Raw genomic sequence first — 16,462 nt, 5'->3', positions numbered from 1 at the left:
ATGAGGATACTATCTCAGCCTTTGCATCACTATTCACTGCAAATGGCTCCCTGTGTGTAATATGTGCCAGCATGTGTACTGTCCCTGCAAGACAGTCCACAGCAGGAGCAATGAAGGAAGCTAGGCTTTGAGGGATCGTCTTTAATGTTGTCCCTCGTTCCACGTAGGATGCAGAGGGTCACTCACACAGGCTGCTCAGGCTCTCTGTGACTACCATTAATCCTCCATGCTCACAGTGCAGCTCAAACCCTGCCACTGACTCTCTAAATCACATCACAAGAGCCAAGCGCCTACGGGGACTGCAAGTACAAAGAGTCCCTAACTTACGGATGAAATGGTGACTGGCTGACTTGAGTAGTGACTGCTGCAATCAAATCCCTAGCCCCCTAAGTTAACAGGCATCTCCTCCTAGCAAAACTGGAAGTCTGGCCTCCAATAGCATCCCTGGATGAAAAGCTCCTAGACAGGAAGCCTTGCAGAAGCCTTGGCCATTAGAGCCAGTTGATGCGCCAAAAAGGAAAACAATCCACTGAGAATCACATCTGGAAGTGAGCCCATCGAGAGAGTGTTCTCTACTTCCTACACCCTAAAAACTGCCCGTGGGACAGCCTGAAGCCTCCTCTCCTTGGGGAAGCAACCAGGCCATCTCAAAATCATCTACACTTGAAAAAAGAGAAAGGGCCCTCATGTAAGTCTTTTACATGTAAATATGTCACAGCTCAGGAAATTAGCCTATTATCTTCTCATTAAGCTCTACCACATGAAAGCAACTGGTAGATAAGAAGATCCTCTTCCCATTTCTTTCCCGCTCCTTCCTACTTTTCACCTCTTCTTCTATCAATCTGTTTATCTATCTACCCTTTCATTGTGCCAAAAATGGTGATTCCAAACAATTATTAGAGAACACAAAGTGAACACCCCACTCCTGGTAGAAAGTATTACAAACAGCCAGCTTTTTATTTTCCCAGAATACCATTTCAAAAAGGCTCTATGTAAAACTCTCTAAAGAAAGAGGAGTGTGACGTCACCACTGACGAAGGCCAGCAGGCAGACAATGGGTCTCCAACAAAGTCATTTCATTGCACATTTGGTGCAGAGTTCCAGTTCTTAAAAGCTTACTCTCATGGATGAGACAAACAGGCACACAACCACATATATGGGGAAAGGAGGACACTAGCATTAAACAGGAGGAAGAGATTAAAATTATTCCCAAAGATAACAGATCAACAGGGCATCTCTCATTGGTTACTTGAGTTGAGTGGTCAGAGATCACAGAGAAAAAGTAGAAGAGCTGCAGAGATATAACCTTTATGCCTTGCACAAAGTCATGCTCCCAGCAAAGTTGATATGTACTCCAGCAAAGCTGAAGAACCTGCACTGCATTCAGAAGAATAAAAGAGTGTGGAGAGTAATTTCAAGAGCCCATAGGATTATAATGGCACCAAGATTGATTTTCTTAATCAGAAACCCATTTCTATCTTCATAAATTTTTATCCCCACAAGCTAATTGTTTTCTCCTTCATTTATCCATTTTCTCTCAAACCCACTCCAATTATGCTTTCATCCCCTCCCCACTCTACTAAACCCACTCTTGCCAAGGTCAGCGATGACTCCCTGCAATGCCAAATCCAGTGGTTAATTCTCTGTTCTCATCTAATATCACTGGCCAGCAACACTTTTTGGAGTGTGAAGAAGTGGGACACTTCATTGAAACATTCTTCACTGGGATGTCAGGATGCCACATTGTCCTGGTTTTCCACCTGGTATCATAGTCCAGGGCTCTCCTTTTCAATCTCCTTGGTAGTTTTTCTTCCCTGGCTTCTTGGCATTGGTGTCCCCGGGCTCAGTCCTTAGACTCCTTCCCTTTATTATTGACAATTACTCCTTAAAGTTCCCATCTAGTCTCATGGCTTTAAATGCCATCTTTATGCTGATGACACCTAAATTTATCCCTATATCCTAGATCTCCTCTAAAAGTTGTACATCCCACTGCCTACACAATATCCCCATGTGGATGTCTAATGTGCTAACACGTCCCGAACTAAACTCCTGACTGTCCCCTCCAAACCTCACCATGAATGGCCCTCCCCAGCTCAGTTACAGGCAACTCCAGGCCTTCCAGCATTCAGGCCAAAAATCTTGGAATCATCCAAGCTTTCTTTTTCATCAGCTTTCCTTTCCTCACACCTCACATCTGCACAAGCAAAACAGATGCAAATTCCCTGCCCTTATAAGACTTAAAATTACATTGGAAGTAGAGGGGGCCAATAGAAAGTAAATTAGATAACATAATAGATAAGAAAGGAAGATAGTGGAAGACTTAGCCTGTGACAGAAGGAGGAACAGCTTTTTCTCCAAATCAAGGCAAGACGCTGGTAGGTAGCTTTGGAGGTCGAAAGAGACCTTAAGATTGCCTCCATATTCAAGCTGTATGAGAAGGGTAGGTGAGGCCACCCTCCAAGTGAGACAAAAAGGAGGCAGCCGGGTAGGATCAGGAAAGAGCAGAGGCATCAGGAGCGCTACGGCAGGGAGGGTCCAGCTGACATCGGATGCTTAGATTGTGAATTTCCTCCAGGGCAGTTACTATCATGTCAGAGCATGGGAGGAGAGAGGTTGGAATGACTCTGGCTTGGGTGTTGTCAGCGAGTGTGGCAGGCCCACAAAAGCATGTGAGAGTAAAAGGGACTGGAAGGTGACTGAAATTATGGTAATGGGATCCAGACTGACTAAAAAGAAAAGGGAAGCTGAGAAGGTGTTATTAAGTAGGAGAAAACAGACTGATTGGACAGAGGTCTTGAGGAGACTGAGGAACAGCAGGGTGGGAATGAAGGAGGGAGCAAAGGGAGGTCTTCATGACCAGGGTGTAGGTAAAACATTAGTTTCTCCTCATCTTGCAGCTATCCCCATGGGGGTGAATCACATCATCTAGGGAGGGATCCCTATGTTGTACTGAGGAAAGCTAGTGAAAAATCCACCTGAGCTTGGGATTGCGTAGAAGAGGACCTGGGTCTCATGGCTCTTTTCCAGGAGCTGAAAACCTGGTTGCCTATTATATCTCGGACCAAGACCACAGCAATTATTCTAAGAGAGATGATTGAACAAACAACTGTCAACCAGATAGTGAAGAGGTGGGAGGCAAAAAGGGGACTCTCAGGTATCACAGAGATAACCGCAGTAGGAAGCCACCATGCTTAGGGCTGGGAACCAGAGGCAAGGCTGGGATCGTTAAAATGTGGAAGCTTTTCCAGGAGCTGGGAGTGAAACCTCTCGTGGTGGACACCACTCTCCTGGTACTGGCACCTCAGAAATGTGGGGACTCCACAGAGCTCGGATTCAAACCTCTGAAGAGGGGGCACCAGCTGATGGTGCGGTGATCTTTGAGTGGAGAGATGAAGCTGGTTCTACAAGTGTGGAAAACTGCACCCTGGAACCCACTATTCCTTCAGGAGTGAACAGCCACTGCTTGGCTTTTGGAAAACCACGGCTGTGCCATCATTGTTAGAAACAGAAAGCAAACAGAAAGGGGGAGCTCCCTTCTTCCCGCCTCCAGGTTCCAGTCTCTCTTGTCCAATCCTGGTAGACCCTAACAAAAAACTCTCCAGCAAAGGACAGATGTGGTTTGCAGAGTCTCATGACATAGCAGAGTATGAAGATGTGTCTGAAGCTGAGACAACAGCCTCACAACCAGCACCCCTACTGACCAGAAACTGGGCCCTTATCCTGAGTCTTGGCTAGAAATTCCTAATCAAAGGATGAACTAACAGGTTCTAAAATCTCAAAGAGACCTCTAAAGTCTACTGCTATAATATTTAAGACAAACTAATTTTTAGCTTTTTAGTTTTTAAAAAACTCTATAAACGACAAAAACACAAGCACTTTTTTTTTCTGGCTCATGTTAGCATAACGTGAGTTGCCATCTCAGACGGAACTGTAGTAATAACAAGTCAAAGCATATCAAGCTGCTTTTCCCAAAATGATGAAACCACAATCATGTATTTTCTCAAGTATTTTTCACATCTATAACAGATATTCAGAAGAGAGTTTAATTCTCTCAAAGTCTCTTCTTACTCTGATGGACATTTGGAGAGAACGCAAGAGGAATCAGCGCTAAATGCTTTTGTCCAATAAATTGAGTGATTCAGAATCTTGATGACAGGGCAGAAGAACTCCTTTTGGCATCTGCTCCAGTACCTGGTTGTCCTTGAGGTGCTTTTAACATCATATCCATCTGTGGCTTTTCTGTAACTGAAATCACAATGTACCAACATCTACAGAACCACTTCAAGTAAATGATCTCATACCTATTTTATCTTAGGAGGATGTGGCGAAGTCTAATTTTATTCCAGTCGAAATGAACAAAGATCTCAGCACCATGGCACACTTGCCACAAGTCACTTGATGATTTTGAAGGTCATGAAGTTTGAGTAATGCATATATTGCTTAGGGACTGAGTTCAGCAGAATATAATGGAAACCCAACTTACCCAACACTGTTCTCATATAACATGAGGCCCAGAGGAATGCAGCTGTGGTGGTTAATTTTGTGTCAACTTGACTGGGGAAGATGGTACCCAAATATTTGGTTAAACATCATTCCAAACGTATCTGTGAGGGTGTTTTTGGATGAGATTAACATTTGAATCGGTAGACTGAGTAAACAGATGGCCCTCCTCAGTGCATACGGGCATCATTCAATCCACTGGTGGCCTGAATAGATAAAAAAGGTGGGGTAAAGGAGAATTAGCTCTCTCTACGCTCCAGTCCACCTGCAGACTGGAATTACACCATCAGCTCTCCTGGTTCTCAGGCCTTTGGACTTAGACTGGAACTTACACCATTGACTCTCCTGTTTCTCAGGCCTTTGGATTCAGATGGGAGCTATACCACCAGCTTTCCTGGGTCTCCAGCTTGCAGGGTGCAGATCACTGGACTTCTCAGCCTCCATAACTGTATCTACCAATTCCTTATAATAAATCTCTCTCCCTCCCCCACAACAACTTTCTCTTTCTCCCTCTGTTCTATCTCTTCTGCTTTTCTGTAGAACCTTAAAAGAGCAGTTCATGTTTTATACAAAATGATTTCATGACGCCCTAAAAAAAAAAAAAAAGCCAAGCTTTATCTTCTGCTCTGCCATCTTTAGCACATTTTCATTGTCAAGACTGCAGGATGGCCACCAAGCATCTATGCATCATGATCACAGGCAAAGGACAAAATATGTATGTCAGCTAAGTCTGTCTCTTTCTCTTAGTAAAGCAACAGGTTTCCAGGAAGTCCCACTCACCCACAGACTTCTATCCGTATCTTCTTGGCAGGACCATGTCACATGACCAACCCTAACTACAAAAGGTCCTGGGAGGACAAGTTGTTTTAACTGTGCATATTACAGTTCTAAACAAATTAGGGCTCTGTTAGTAGAGAAGGAGAGAGAATGAAGGTTGGGTAAGCAACTAGTAGTGTCTACACCACACACATATGGCACATGAACTTGCACATCAAAAGAAGCAAAACAAAAATAGCCACATCTCAAACGAAACAATCCAATACAACATTTAACAAAAAAGTGCAAACATTCACATAATTTCCTCTTCTCACAAATCCTACACTCTTAAACATGCCACTATGATGACATCATTAAACAAGAGGAAGAATTGTTATTTAAGCTTGACATATGATTTGATTTTTATAAAATCTATTGGGCAAAGATAGTTGGCAAAGGTTATGTCAATATCTGAGTCAGTCCTAAGATTATTTCTCCAATGCATAAGAAGTAACCTGGCACAAAGGGTGGCCGCCAAGTGGGAGGCTTATTTGCAATACAGATATCTAGCCAGAATACAGAAAGAACTATAAATCAGTGAGAAAAAAGCAGGCAATTCAGTAGAGGAAAAATGGACAAAAGTAAGTATTGAACAGGAACTTCACAAAAGATAATATCCGAATGGCCATTAAACATATGAAAAAGGTACTCAACTATATTAGTCATTAGAGAAATGCAAATTAAAGCCACAACGTGATACTATTATGACTACCAGAAGGGCTAAAATGAAAATGACAAAGGATATATCAAGTGTGGCAAGAGTAACTGGAACTCTCAACTCCTGCTGTGGGAGTGTGTAAACTGGTATAAGCCCTTTGGAAAACTCTTTGACAGTAACTCTAATAGCCAAGTTTATACATACCCTATGTCCCAGAAATTTCATACCCTGGTATATATTCTTGTGAATATAAATAGAGAAATTTATATTCACCAAGAAACACATATAAAACATCCATGCAAAAACCACAAACAACTCACAGGTCCATCATCAGTAGAATAAATTGTGAGACACAGCATCAAGACTGAAAAACCACAACTACACACAATGGGGATGAGTAAGTATCAGAACCCCTAAGCTGAGCCAAAGAAGTCAAGCACATACTGTTTGATTCCATTTATAAACAGGCAAATTGTTGAACACAGGCAAACGGGGTTCTTTTTTGGAATGATGAAAGTGTTCTAAGACTGTGGTGATGGTTGTGTAACTGTGAATATACTGACAATCTTCGTACACTTTAAATGGGTACAACTAATGGTATGTGAATTACGCATCGATAAAGATTTTTTAAAAATTACGAGGTTAGAAATTAGGACCATAGCTATGACTAGAAGAGGACATGAAGAGATTTCTGGGGAGTTAATAACAGTAACCTTTTCTGATTGGGGTGCTAGTTACTTTGTTTACTTTGTGAAGAACCTGTCATGATATGATACTCTAGTGATTCTTCCGTATGTATGTTATACTGCCAATAAGAAAATTTACATTAAAAGAAATGTAATTTAGCACTGAGTCTTAGGAAATAATTTTCAAAGGGCCAAACCACTGTCCTCTCAACAGACACTTGATGCATAACACTAGACTCCTTGCAACTATTCTTGCCCCAAATCTATCTCATACTTAATTAATTAATTACTTATTTTTGAGACAGGGTCTCACTCTGTCACCCAGGCTGGAACGCAGCAGTGTGATCACTGCTCACTACAGCCTCGACCTCCTGGGCTCACACAATCCTTCCACCTCAACCCAAGTAGCTGGGACTACACACGTGCGCCACCACACCTGGCTAATTTTTGTATTTTTTGTAGAGATGAGGTCTCACCATGTTGCCCAGGCTGGCCTCAAACTCCTGAGCTCAAGCGATCTGCCCGCCTTGGCTTCACAGAGTGCTGGCATTACAGGCGTGAGCCACCACACCCAGCCAAACCTATCTCGTACTTTAACTGACCTCCCATTTATTTTGTAATACCTTGTTTAATCTTGCTTTATCCAACAATGTGCAACCAGCCCAAGGTGATCACCTATACATACTGCCAATTTTCTAAAAGATGGCTTACAAGTTGCTTTTCTTGGTTCTTCTATGGACGTCTCCTCATTTTAAACCTAAGAATTACATATTACGGCAGAAGTATTTAGCATTTTGAAGTACTCGAGGTTCTATAATCTGCTAAATTTCATACTAACAATGACAGCCAAGTGTTATCTCCATATTAAAAAAAAATCAAAAAAGAACTATAGTCCTTTTGTCCTAGATTCATCTAACAGGTCATTTCCTTCTTTAATTCTACTGATAATTGCTTTAATCGGTGGTTTTCCAAACAACTCCATTAAAAAGTGGGCAAAGGGCATGAACAGACACTTCACAAAAGAAGACATACATGCAGCCAACAAACATAAGAAAAAAAGCTCAACATCACTGATCATTAGAGAAATGCAAATCAAAACCACAATGGGCTACCATCTCACATCAGTCACAATGGCTATTATCAAAAAATTAAAAAATAACAGATGCTGGCGAGGTTGTAGAGAAAAAAAGAACGCTTTTATACTACTGTTGGGAGTGTAAATTAGTTCAACCACTGTTGAAGACAGTGTGGCAATTCTTCAAAGACCTAGAGACAGAAATACCATTCAATCCAACAATCCCATTCCTGGGTATATAACCAAGGGAATATAAATTATTCCATTATAAAGACACATGCACATGTATGTTCACTGCAACACAATTCACAATAGCAAAGACATGGAATCAACCCAAATGCCCATCAACGATAGCCTGGTTAAAGAAACTGTGGTACATATACACCACGGAATACTACGCAGCCATACAAAGGAATGAGATCATGTCCTCTGCAGGGACATGGATGGAGCTGGAGGCCATTATCCTTATCAAACTGACACAGAAACAACAAAGCAAATACCACATGTTCTCACTTGTAAGTAGGAGCTGAACAATGAGAACACGTGGACACACAGGGCTAACAACACATACTGGGGCCTGTTGGAGGATGGCGGGTGGGAGGAGGGAGAGGATCCGGAAAAATAGCTAGTGGATGCCGGGCTTCATACCTGGGTGATAGGATGATCTGTGCAGCAAACCACCATGGCACATGTTTACCTATGCAACAAACCTGCACATCCTGCACATGTATCCCTGAAATTAACATAAAAGTTTGAAATTAAAAAATCAGTGGTTTTCAAACTGCTGACCACCATACATTGAGTTGTCAACCAATTTTGAGGATAATCACCAGCATATTTTTAAAAAGAAACACAACAGATTAGAAAACATAAGAATGTGCCTTGCACATGGTACGGCCGGTGCCTTTGTTTCAGGTAGATGTGCCTGTGTACATGTAATACTGGGTCTCCATGCACTTGTTTTGAATTGTGGTCCAAAAGTTTCAAATTCTACAGCTTTTACACTTCTACTTCCTAGGATGGCCAAACTTAGAAAGGCAGGCACAGACTGCAACGCTCACGGGTCCTAACATCTCCTAAGTCTGAAAGGCAAAGCAGTTGACAGCAAAGGCAATTTAGTTTTGGCAAGTTGTAAAACTGGGAGTTGAGAAAGGCCAGGACAGCAGATTCCAGGAGTGACTCTTGACTGTCCCAGCCTGAAGCTCAGTGAATGAGTCTGAGATCACCAAAAGGCAGCTCAAAACTTCTCAGCTGCTCTCATTGGTAAAATTATGTGTTAAGCTTGAACAGTGTGAGACAAAGTTGAGGATGTTGGTGCTTACAGAGAGGGAAGAGGAGACTCAACAGAAGGAAGTGGCCTAGTGAGAGTGACCAGCAGAGGCAACAAACACAAGGATTCGTTTAAGCAAGTTGTATAAAGTTTAAAATGGGGGAAAATAAATAATCAATACTTTCATGATAAATTGTTCTGATCAACGTAAACATACATTCTTTTTTTAAATGAGCATGTTTCCAATATTCTGAATGGGGTCAGCTCACACCACAGCTGTGTGGCTGGCCACACCGCCCTCCCTAGCTATTCCACACCACCAGAAAGTATTTTTAAATTTCAAATGATTTTAAGGTTACTGTTAACCATTAAAGGACTAGCGTGTGGTTATAGTTCAGCCAATGGAACTGCAGAGTCTGTGATGAAAACCAGTTGCCATAACAGTGTTCCCATAGCAACCCTCTGGGGACTGGCACTGGCTCTTGCACTCCGGACAGCTGGAAGCTCTTACATCAATATACCGTGAGAAAGTGCTTTTGCGCTCAAGACTCCCAATATGACACCATACCATAGATTGCTATGGGATAAACTTATTCTTTAGGGGCTTCATGGGAGTATACCGGGGGAAGGAGGAGGCACAGTCCATTAAGTTATGTTCTACCAGATATGCAGACAAAGGAAAGAGGCAGAGCTCAGCTTAATGCTCCCTTTCATTGAAACTGCCCCACTTCGTTCTACCATCCTTCTGTGTGAAGCATTAACCTCACGGGGTGGGGCAGGGTCGGGGGTACAAAGGTAGGCACATGTGTCTGAAAAGGAGCCTATGATATTAATCCCCAAACTCAAATCTATCAAAGATTTGGAAACACTGGTGTTTTCCAACCTGCTTTCTTTCTGGATACATTATTACTTTCTTTCCAACAAAAAGATGGTTGCATTTCCAAGTTATTTACTGAGATCAAACCCTAGAGTGCTCTAAAGTGCTGGAGTAGGTCAGGAAATCACCAGAAGGCAGAGCTTCGCATTAAAAGTCATACTGCTATCAAGCCTGTTTCCTAGTCCTCCAAGTTCTCACTGAGCGTTTGGGGCCACAGCCGATCACTAAGTTCCATGCTTAGCGACAGCTGCCTGCCTAGCTCTGGTCTCTCAGGACCGCTCCCTTCCTCCTACGAGATCCGGACTGTCCTCTGTCTCTACGTGTCAATTATCTTTGGCCTCAGCTTTACTTTCCTAATTGTCCCCCAAAGACTGAAATCACAGCCACAACCTCCAGATTGCTGCACACTCTATGTTGCAACACTGAAAAATACTGCTCTGTCTTTGCAGTTAGCAATGACACTCCTAGGAAATGCACTATTTACTTCTGAGGGGAACTCAGTGTTTTACGAAATTTGAATTCAGAGACATAACTCTTAATGGATAGGAGTCTGGGGAGGAAGAATGGAAGGAATTTATTTATCTAAGAACTGTGATTGATTTTAAAAGGTATGTCTTTATTATTTTATAAACAACTACAAACAGAAATATGTTGTATCTGCTGAGCCAAATTTTCACGATTTGGAAATTGGGGAAGGGCATTTTTCTATATATCCTCATGTTATTTGCAGTCATCTGAAGATCTTTAATTTCAGGGAAATGGAAAACTTCTCTGAGGGGATCTACATCTTTGAATGTGCTTCCCTCCATGGCAGCCCAAAATGGTCACAGCCCTGTGGAACAGCTTCCTTTTTCCTCTAAACCATCTACCACACTGACAAATTTTAGGAGGTACTGGTGTCACATGACAGGTTCTTTATATGGAACATTAACTAACTGCAAAACAGAAGACACTAAGAAATTAATGAACTACTCTACTGTGTGACCTGATGGTGAATACAGAAAAAGTAACTCGGGGAGTACTCATTCAACAATATTTATAAATATGTCCTATATAAGACCACAAGACGAAAATCTAGATTGCTGTCATATCGTACGAAAATCTGTCTCTCACTTGCACTGGTAAGTTACACTAAGCTCTGATTTTTTTTGTGGGGGAGGGGAAGGGGACAGAGTCTCACTCTGTTGCCCAGGCTGGAGTGCAGTGGCACGATCTCGGCTCACTGCAAGCTCTGCCTCCCGGGTTCACGCCATTCTCCTGCCTCAGCCTCCCGAGTAGCTGGAACTACAGGCACCCGCCACCACGCCCAGCTAATTTTTTGTATTTTTAGTACAGACAGTGTTTCACAGCTTTAGCCAGGATGGTCTCAATCTCCTGACCTCGTGGATCTGCCCGCCTCGGCCTCTCAAAGTGCTGGGATTACAGGCATGAGCCACAGCGCGTGGCCCCCTCTAACTGATTTAATAACAAGAAAAGGTTTCCAAATGAGGGAGTGGGAGGCAGGGAACCCCAATTCAATTCCAGACAGTGGACCTCAGCCACCACCATGCACATAACCATCAGAAACGATCCTATCTAGGCACAGCAGAAGAGCACAATTGGCCAAAACTGGCTTTTGAACCTTCCCAAGAGGGGCCAGAATAGACCGCTGTGAATGTACACCCCCCGACTTGGTGGCATCTAGCTCCCACCACATTCCTGGCTCTTCTCAATGCAGAACTGGCTGAAAGCAGGAACAGCCACAGGATTCAGATACAGTAAACGCTTAATCAACGTTTCCATGATTACTGCTGTTGCTGCTAACACCATCATTACTGTTATTGTTTTGTGAGGACACGCTGCCCCTAAACACAGGGCTCCCAAAAGGGACTCTGGCTCCCCTCTAATGACAATAGTGACACAACAACTAATATTTATGAGCTCTTATTATTTGCCAGTGTGCTCAACATTCTGCTTGAACACAACAGTGATGCTACGAAGCATGGACTATTATTACCAACTACCATTTAAGACGAGGAAGCTGAGGCTTAGAAAGATCCAGTTGCTTGCTAAAGTCATACAGCAAGCAGGTGCCGAGCTGAGACGTGAAGCTGGAAGTTCTGCCTTTGGAGCCCCCGCTCTTACTGCTATCCAGTGCCACCAGTCCACCTGCTCCGGGAGCATCCGCTCACCCATGCTGCCACGTGAACGGAGGCCTCTCAGGTTCTAAAGCATAGTAACAGGTCACAGTGATATCTGAGTATGACACTGTGCAACATTAGAACGAGCCCTCACTGTGGAAAACCAAGGCCAGGACAGACCCTCAGGTGGGGACATCAGTACCAGCACATTCCTCCTCTGTTGGCGGGTGTGGCTGGGAACATAGTCCACCCAGGTCTACCAGCATCATCACAATTTCCCCACTCCCTGGCATCACAAACCACTGTCCCACCTTAACCTTGATGCACTGGGGTTATTCTGTTTTGAACTTAGTTTGCTATGATGCGCCATCTCTGTTTCTTCAAACTTCTATTTCCTGTTAATTGTATCGGTCCTGAGAGATGACAAATACTAAAATTTACACTTCTTAGAAAATAAAAGCAAGCTTTGAAATGCAAGAAAAATAACATTTGAGTTCTATCAGTAATAATATTTACATTCAAATTCTATTGCAAGACAGCAAAAGTTCAGCAACATTTAAGGACTATAAAGTTTCGTTCAATGGTCCCATGTTTTTGAAATATATAAAAATATTTTATATAAATATTACATAAAAGACAATAGGCAAATTATAATATTTTACTGAAATAATTAAGTCCATCCTCAAATGTTTCTTTTTAATCATCTAACCACAATTTTCAGGTCAACTGAAAAAAAGGTCATTTTAAACTCCCTTCTATTGTCTACAGATTTAAATTGTGAGGAAAAATCTTTAAAACTTAATTTTGGACTAATTAAAATGAAAGCAAGAAAGAAAAATCAGCTTGCAGTCAGATATGAAATAAAGTCCAACGCAGTTCTTAAAACCAATCAAGAGTTACATCAGGTAGAACTCAGATTGGAACTCCAGTTTTCTTCTTTCCTCATTCCTGTTGGTAATTCCAGAAGTCCACAGCCTGCTTCCATAAGTTTCTCATTGTTATTAACACACCATACACAGATCTCACAGTGCATTGTACTCCACACATTTGGATGGGTCTGTAGGAAAGTGTTTCTGGCAAATGGTCATTAGCCTCTTCAATCCCTAAGAAAATAAGGAAAACAAAGGTTGGTTATGACATGGTTAAATTATTCTTAACTGCCTTCCTCTGAACTCGTATCAGTTTGTCAGTGTCCCCATTAAAATGCAGCAGACCCAAGCAAATTCACTCAGATGTATGCCTAGAGAAATTTTTCCTGTGCACCTGCAGATCCGCACAAGAATGTTCATCACAGAACTGTTCACAATAACAAAACCAAAAAACTGGAAACAATCCAAATTTCCATCCATAGGAGGACATATGAAAAAAACTTTAGTGTGCTCACAAATGGGTTATCTTACAGCAGTAAAAATGAATTAACTCTAGCTACATGTAACAATTCGGCCCGTCTCAACCAGGTTCCAACAGAGAATTAAGCTCTAACTGCCCAGCCTAAGGCATCCATTGTATGTAATGAGGTAACTTCTCCCTTACGCATCTAAAATTTAGGAGACTATTTATGTGTCATGTTTGGAGGACTGAGAAAATACACTCAAATTATTTTCTGTGTTCTGTGGTCAAGATGAGGGGCTCTGGTTGGGAACGGCCGATGTATATGAATCTTAGAAGCAATGTCGAAAGTAAAAAGCAAGTGGCATGAAGTGTTACTACCTTCAGTGACACCCTTTTCATAAAATTCAAAAACAAGTAAAAAAATGTATTGCTTAGAAATGCACACGTAACATGGTAGAACTGTTTTTCAAAAAGAAAGGAAATGACAAACTTAAGTGCAAGGTAATGGTTACTTCTGGAGTATGGAAGGAAAATACCATTTCAATGGTTTTCAGAATGTTCTAGTTCTTAAACTGGGAATAAGGCTTTTAGACATTTATTTTATTAGTTGCTTTATAACTTGTGTTTTACATGTATTCTTTTGAATGTACCAAATATTACACAATAAAACCACTTTAATATGTCAGTAAAAACTGAGTACAACATTCCAAGTGTGACCTGGCCATTCTTGCAGAATTCCCTAGAAGCAGTGACTGCACTACTTTTGTTCTGTATCTTGGCAACTGTAACCAAGACCCTTGGCTGTTTTTAGACAACTACAATACACACACCTAATTCCCACTGATCTCACAAAATTCAAGTGCTTTTTGTCTCTACAGCAGTTTGGCCACTTCTCCAGTGTGTAACTTTATAGTTAGATTTTTTAAGCTGATGACAACTATCACTATTCAATTTCATCCTGTCTCTTTCAACTCATCCTTCAGTCTCTGATCTTTTAAAATCCTTGGTCGACATTTAGCTTTAGTTATTCTTCTTAGCTTTCTCATCCACCACTCAGTAAACATGTCCTCTAACTCATTATCCAAATACTCAATACCCTGCGCAAACAGGCCAGGGCAAGGGCAGAGACCTGAGACACGCCACAATCGAGCTCTCTCCAAAACGATCTTGGGAAGAGTCTGTAACCAGCAATGAATCCTATTCACTGTGCAATTCATTAATGCACACATTTCCTTGTTTACAAGGAAAGACTTTGCCAAAGATCTTCCTGAAATCTACGTAACTTAACACCTGTTAAGCTCAATAAAATCACCAAAACAAACAAACAACACAAAAATCCCTGCAAAATCTCGTTGGTCCCATAGTAAGCAGACAACACAAATATTAATCACAGTCAGTATCCACAGGTTATGTGTCCACGGATTCAACCAACCCTGGTTAAAAAATATTCGGAAAAAAACAGCAACAAAAAAAGAATAAAAAATAATACAAATAAATATAACTACTTAAATAGCATTTACATTGTGCTGGTATTGTAAGTAATCTAGAGATGATTTAAAGTATACAGGAGGATGTGCGTAGATTATATGCAAATACTACATCATTTTCTATCAGGGACTTGAGCATCCAGCTTTTGGTATCTGCAGGGTCCTGGAACCAATCCCTGAGGATATTAAGGGACAACTGACATACTTCTATTAATGGAGCCATAATCTAACAGATTCCACATCAGAGAAACAGGACTGTGAAGTATTTAAAGTCCTTGGTGGATTCAAGGATTGCCCTATTATGAGATTTAGGAATTAGGGGTGTGGAGGGAGGTTATCTTTCAACTGACTCATAAGAAGGGCTTTTGCACACATAATTCACTTTGCTCCTTTTTGTTGTTGTTGTACCCTGTGTAATCAGGTATTTGCTTTGGGATAAAGACCATTCCATCGCATAGTCCAGCTTCTCCTGTTGCGAATTCTAATCATGTGTATACAGAACTGTGATCGGTAGCCATGGAAATATAGGTGATAGCACTAATTTGGCATCTTAAGGTTCCTGAAGGAATAGGTGAGAAGAGGGGCAAAGTCAGGCAAGAGAACACCCTGACGAAATACAAATAGCTTCACTCAGCAGCACAGCATGGCAAGAATTGTTATGAGCAAGTGGAAGGCAAACTGATGGTTTGCCTTGGAGGTGGTTTTCCCCACGTTAGAAGAATTGGAATCTTAGGTGTGTGCTCCTTACAGAAGATGTGTTTGATGCCTATTTATACTCACTAAGCAGATTCTATGATTTAAAAACATATACTAGTGTTCTCCCTGAAATCTTAGCTGCCAAAGGTTGTGAAACTCAATCGTTCTAGTCCTAAGTAGTTACCCCAGAGCAGTGTGATAAATTTTTCTAAGAAGGTTTGAGAGTGCATGGCAGAGATAGGTGTGTAATCTCAGGACAGCATATGGTTATTTTCCAGATGGAAACAAATCTTTTCAATTAGCCCCCTCAGGATTTCAGTTTCAAACTGCTTATGGATGCTTAAGCCAGTAAAACAATGAGCTGCTTAGCTTAGCTTATGGCAAATGGCTTAAAAACTTGTGGTATTTTTAATTGGCTTTTAATTTTTATAAAGGCAATACCCTTATCTAACAAACATTTATTCAGTGCCTACTATACGTACTGTTCTAGGCTCTGGAAATACAGTAGCGAAGAAGCCAGAAAGAAATCCCACCCTTCTGAGATTGAATTGTGATAAGGGAAGACAGGCAAGCAACAAAATAAATTCATAAAAAAAAAATGTTCAATGATGCTAAGTGCTTTGGAGAAAATAAAGCAGGGAAGTGGGTTATGTGGACGTGTGGGGCAACCTGAAGGACTTTGGCTTGGACTCTGTGAACTAGGAAGGGGCCCCTGCAGGGCTCTGAACAAGAGAGCAACGCGATCTGACTGTATGTGAACTGGATCAGTCTGGGGAATGCTGTAAGAAACTGGAGAGGGGCAATAAGAGAAGCTCAGGGACCAGAGAGAAGACACTGGAATAATCCAGATGAGAGGTGGTGGCTGGACCGAGTGGCAGCAAGGAAGGTGGTGAGAAGGGATCGGGCTCCAGACATATTTTGAATATAGAACCATCAAGCTTTGAC

General features: G+C 41.7%; 1 protein-coding gene across 2 annotated transcripts in view; it reads right to left on the bottom strand.

Moving 5' to 3' along the window:
* Positions 1 to 12,508: 12,508 nt before the first annotated feature.
* The window catches only part of PRPF18 (pre-mRNA processing factor 18), a 44,071-nt gene continuing 40,117 nt past the window's right edge, over positions 12,509 to 16,462 (bottom strand). For both annotated transcript variants that reach the window (XM_003257650.4, XM_030819296.1), the window contains one exon: positions 12,509 to 13,105. In XM_003257650.4, the coding sequence (XP_003257698.1) occupies positions 13,025 to 13,105 (81 nt within the window). In that variant the 3' untranslated portion in view covers positions 12,509 to 13,024. The remainder of the gene's footprint in view (positions 13,106 to 16,462) is intronic.

This window comes from Nomascus leucogenys, chromosome 9 (genome assembly GCF_006542625.1).
Source record: "Nomascus leucogenys isolate Asia chromosome 9, Asia_NLE_v1, whole genome shotgun sequence".
NCBI lineage: Eukaryota > Metazoa > Chordata > Mammalia > Primates > Hylobatidae > Nomascus > Nomascus leucogenys.
This window is presented reverse-complemented; position numbering and strand designations above follow the sequence as displayed.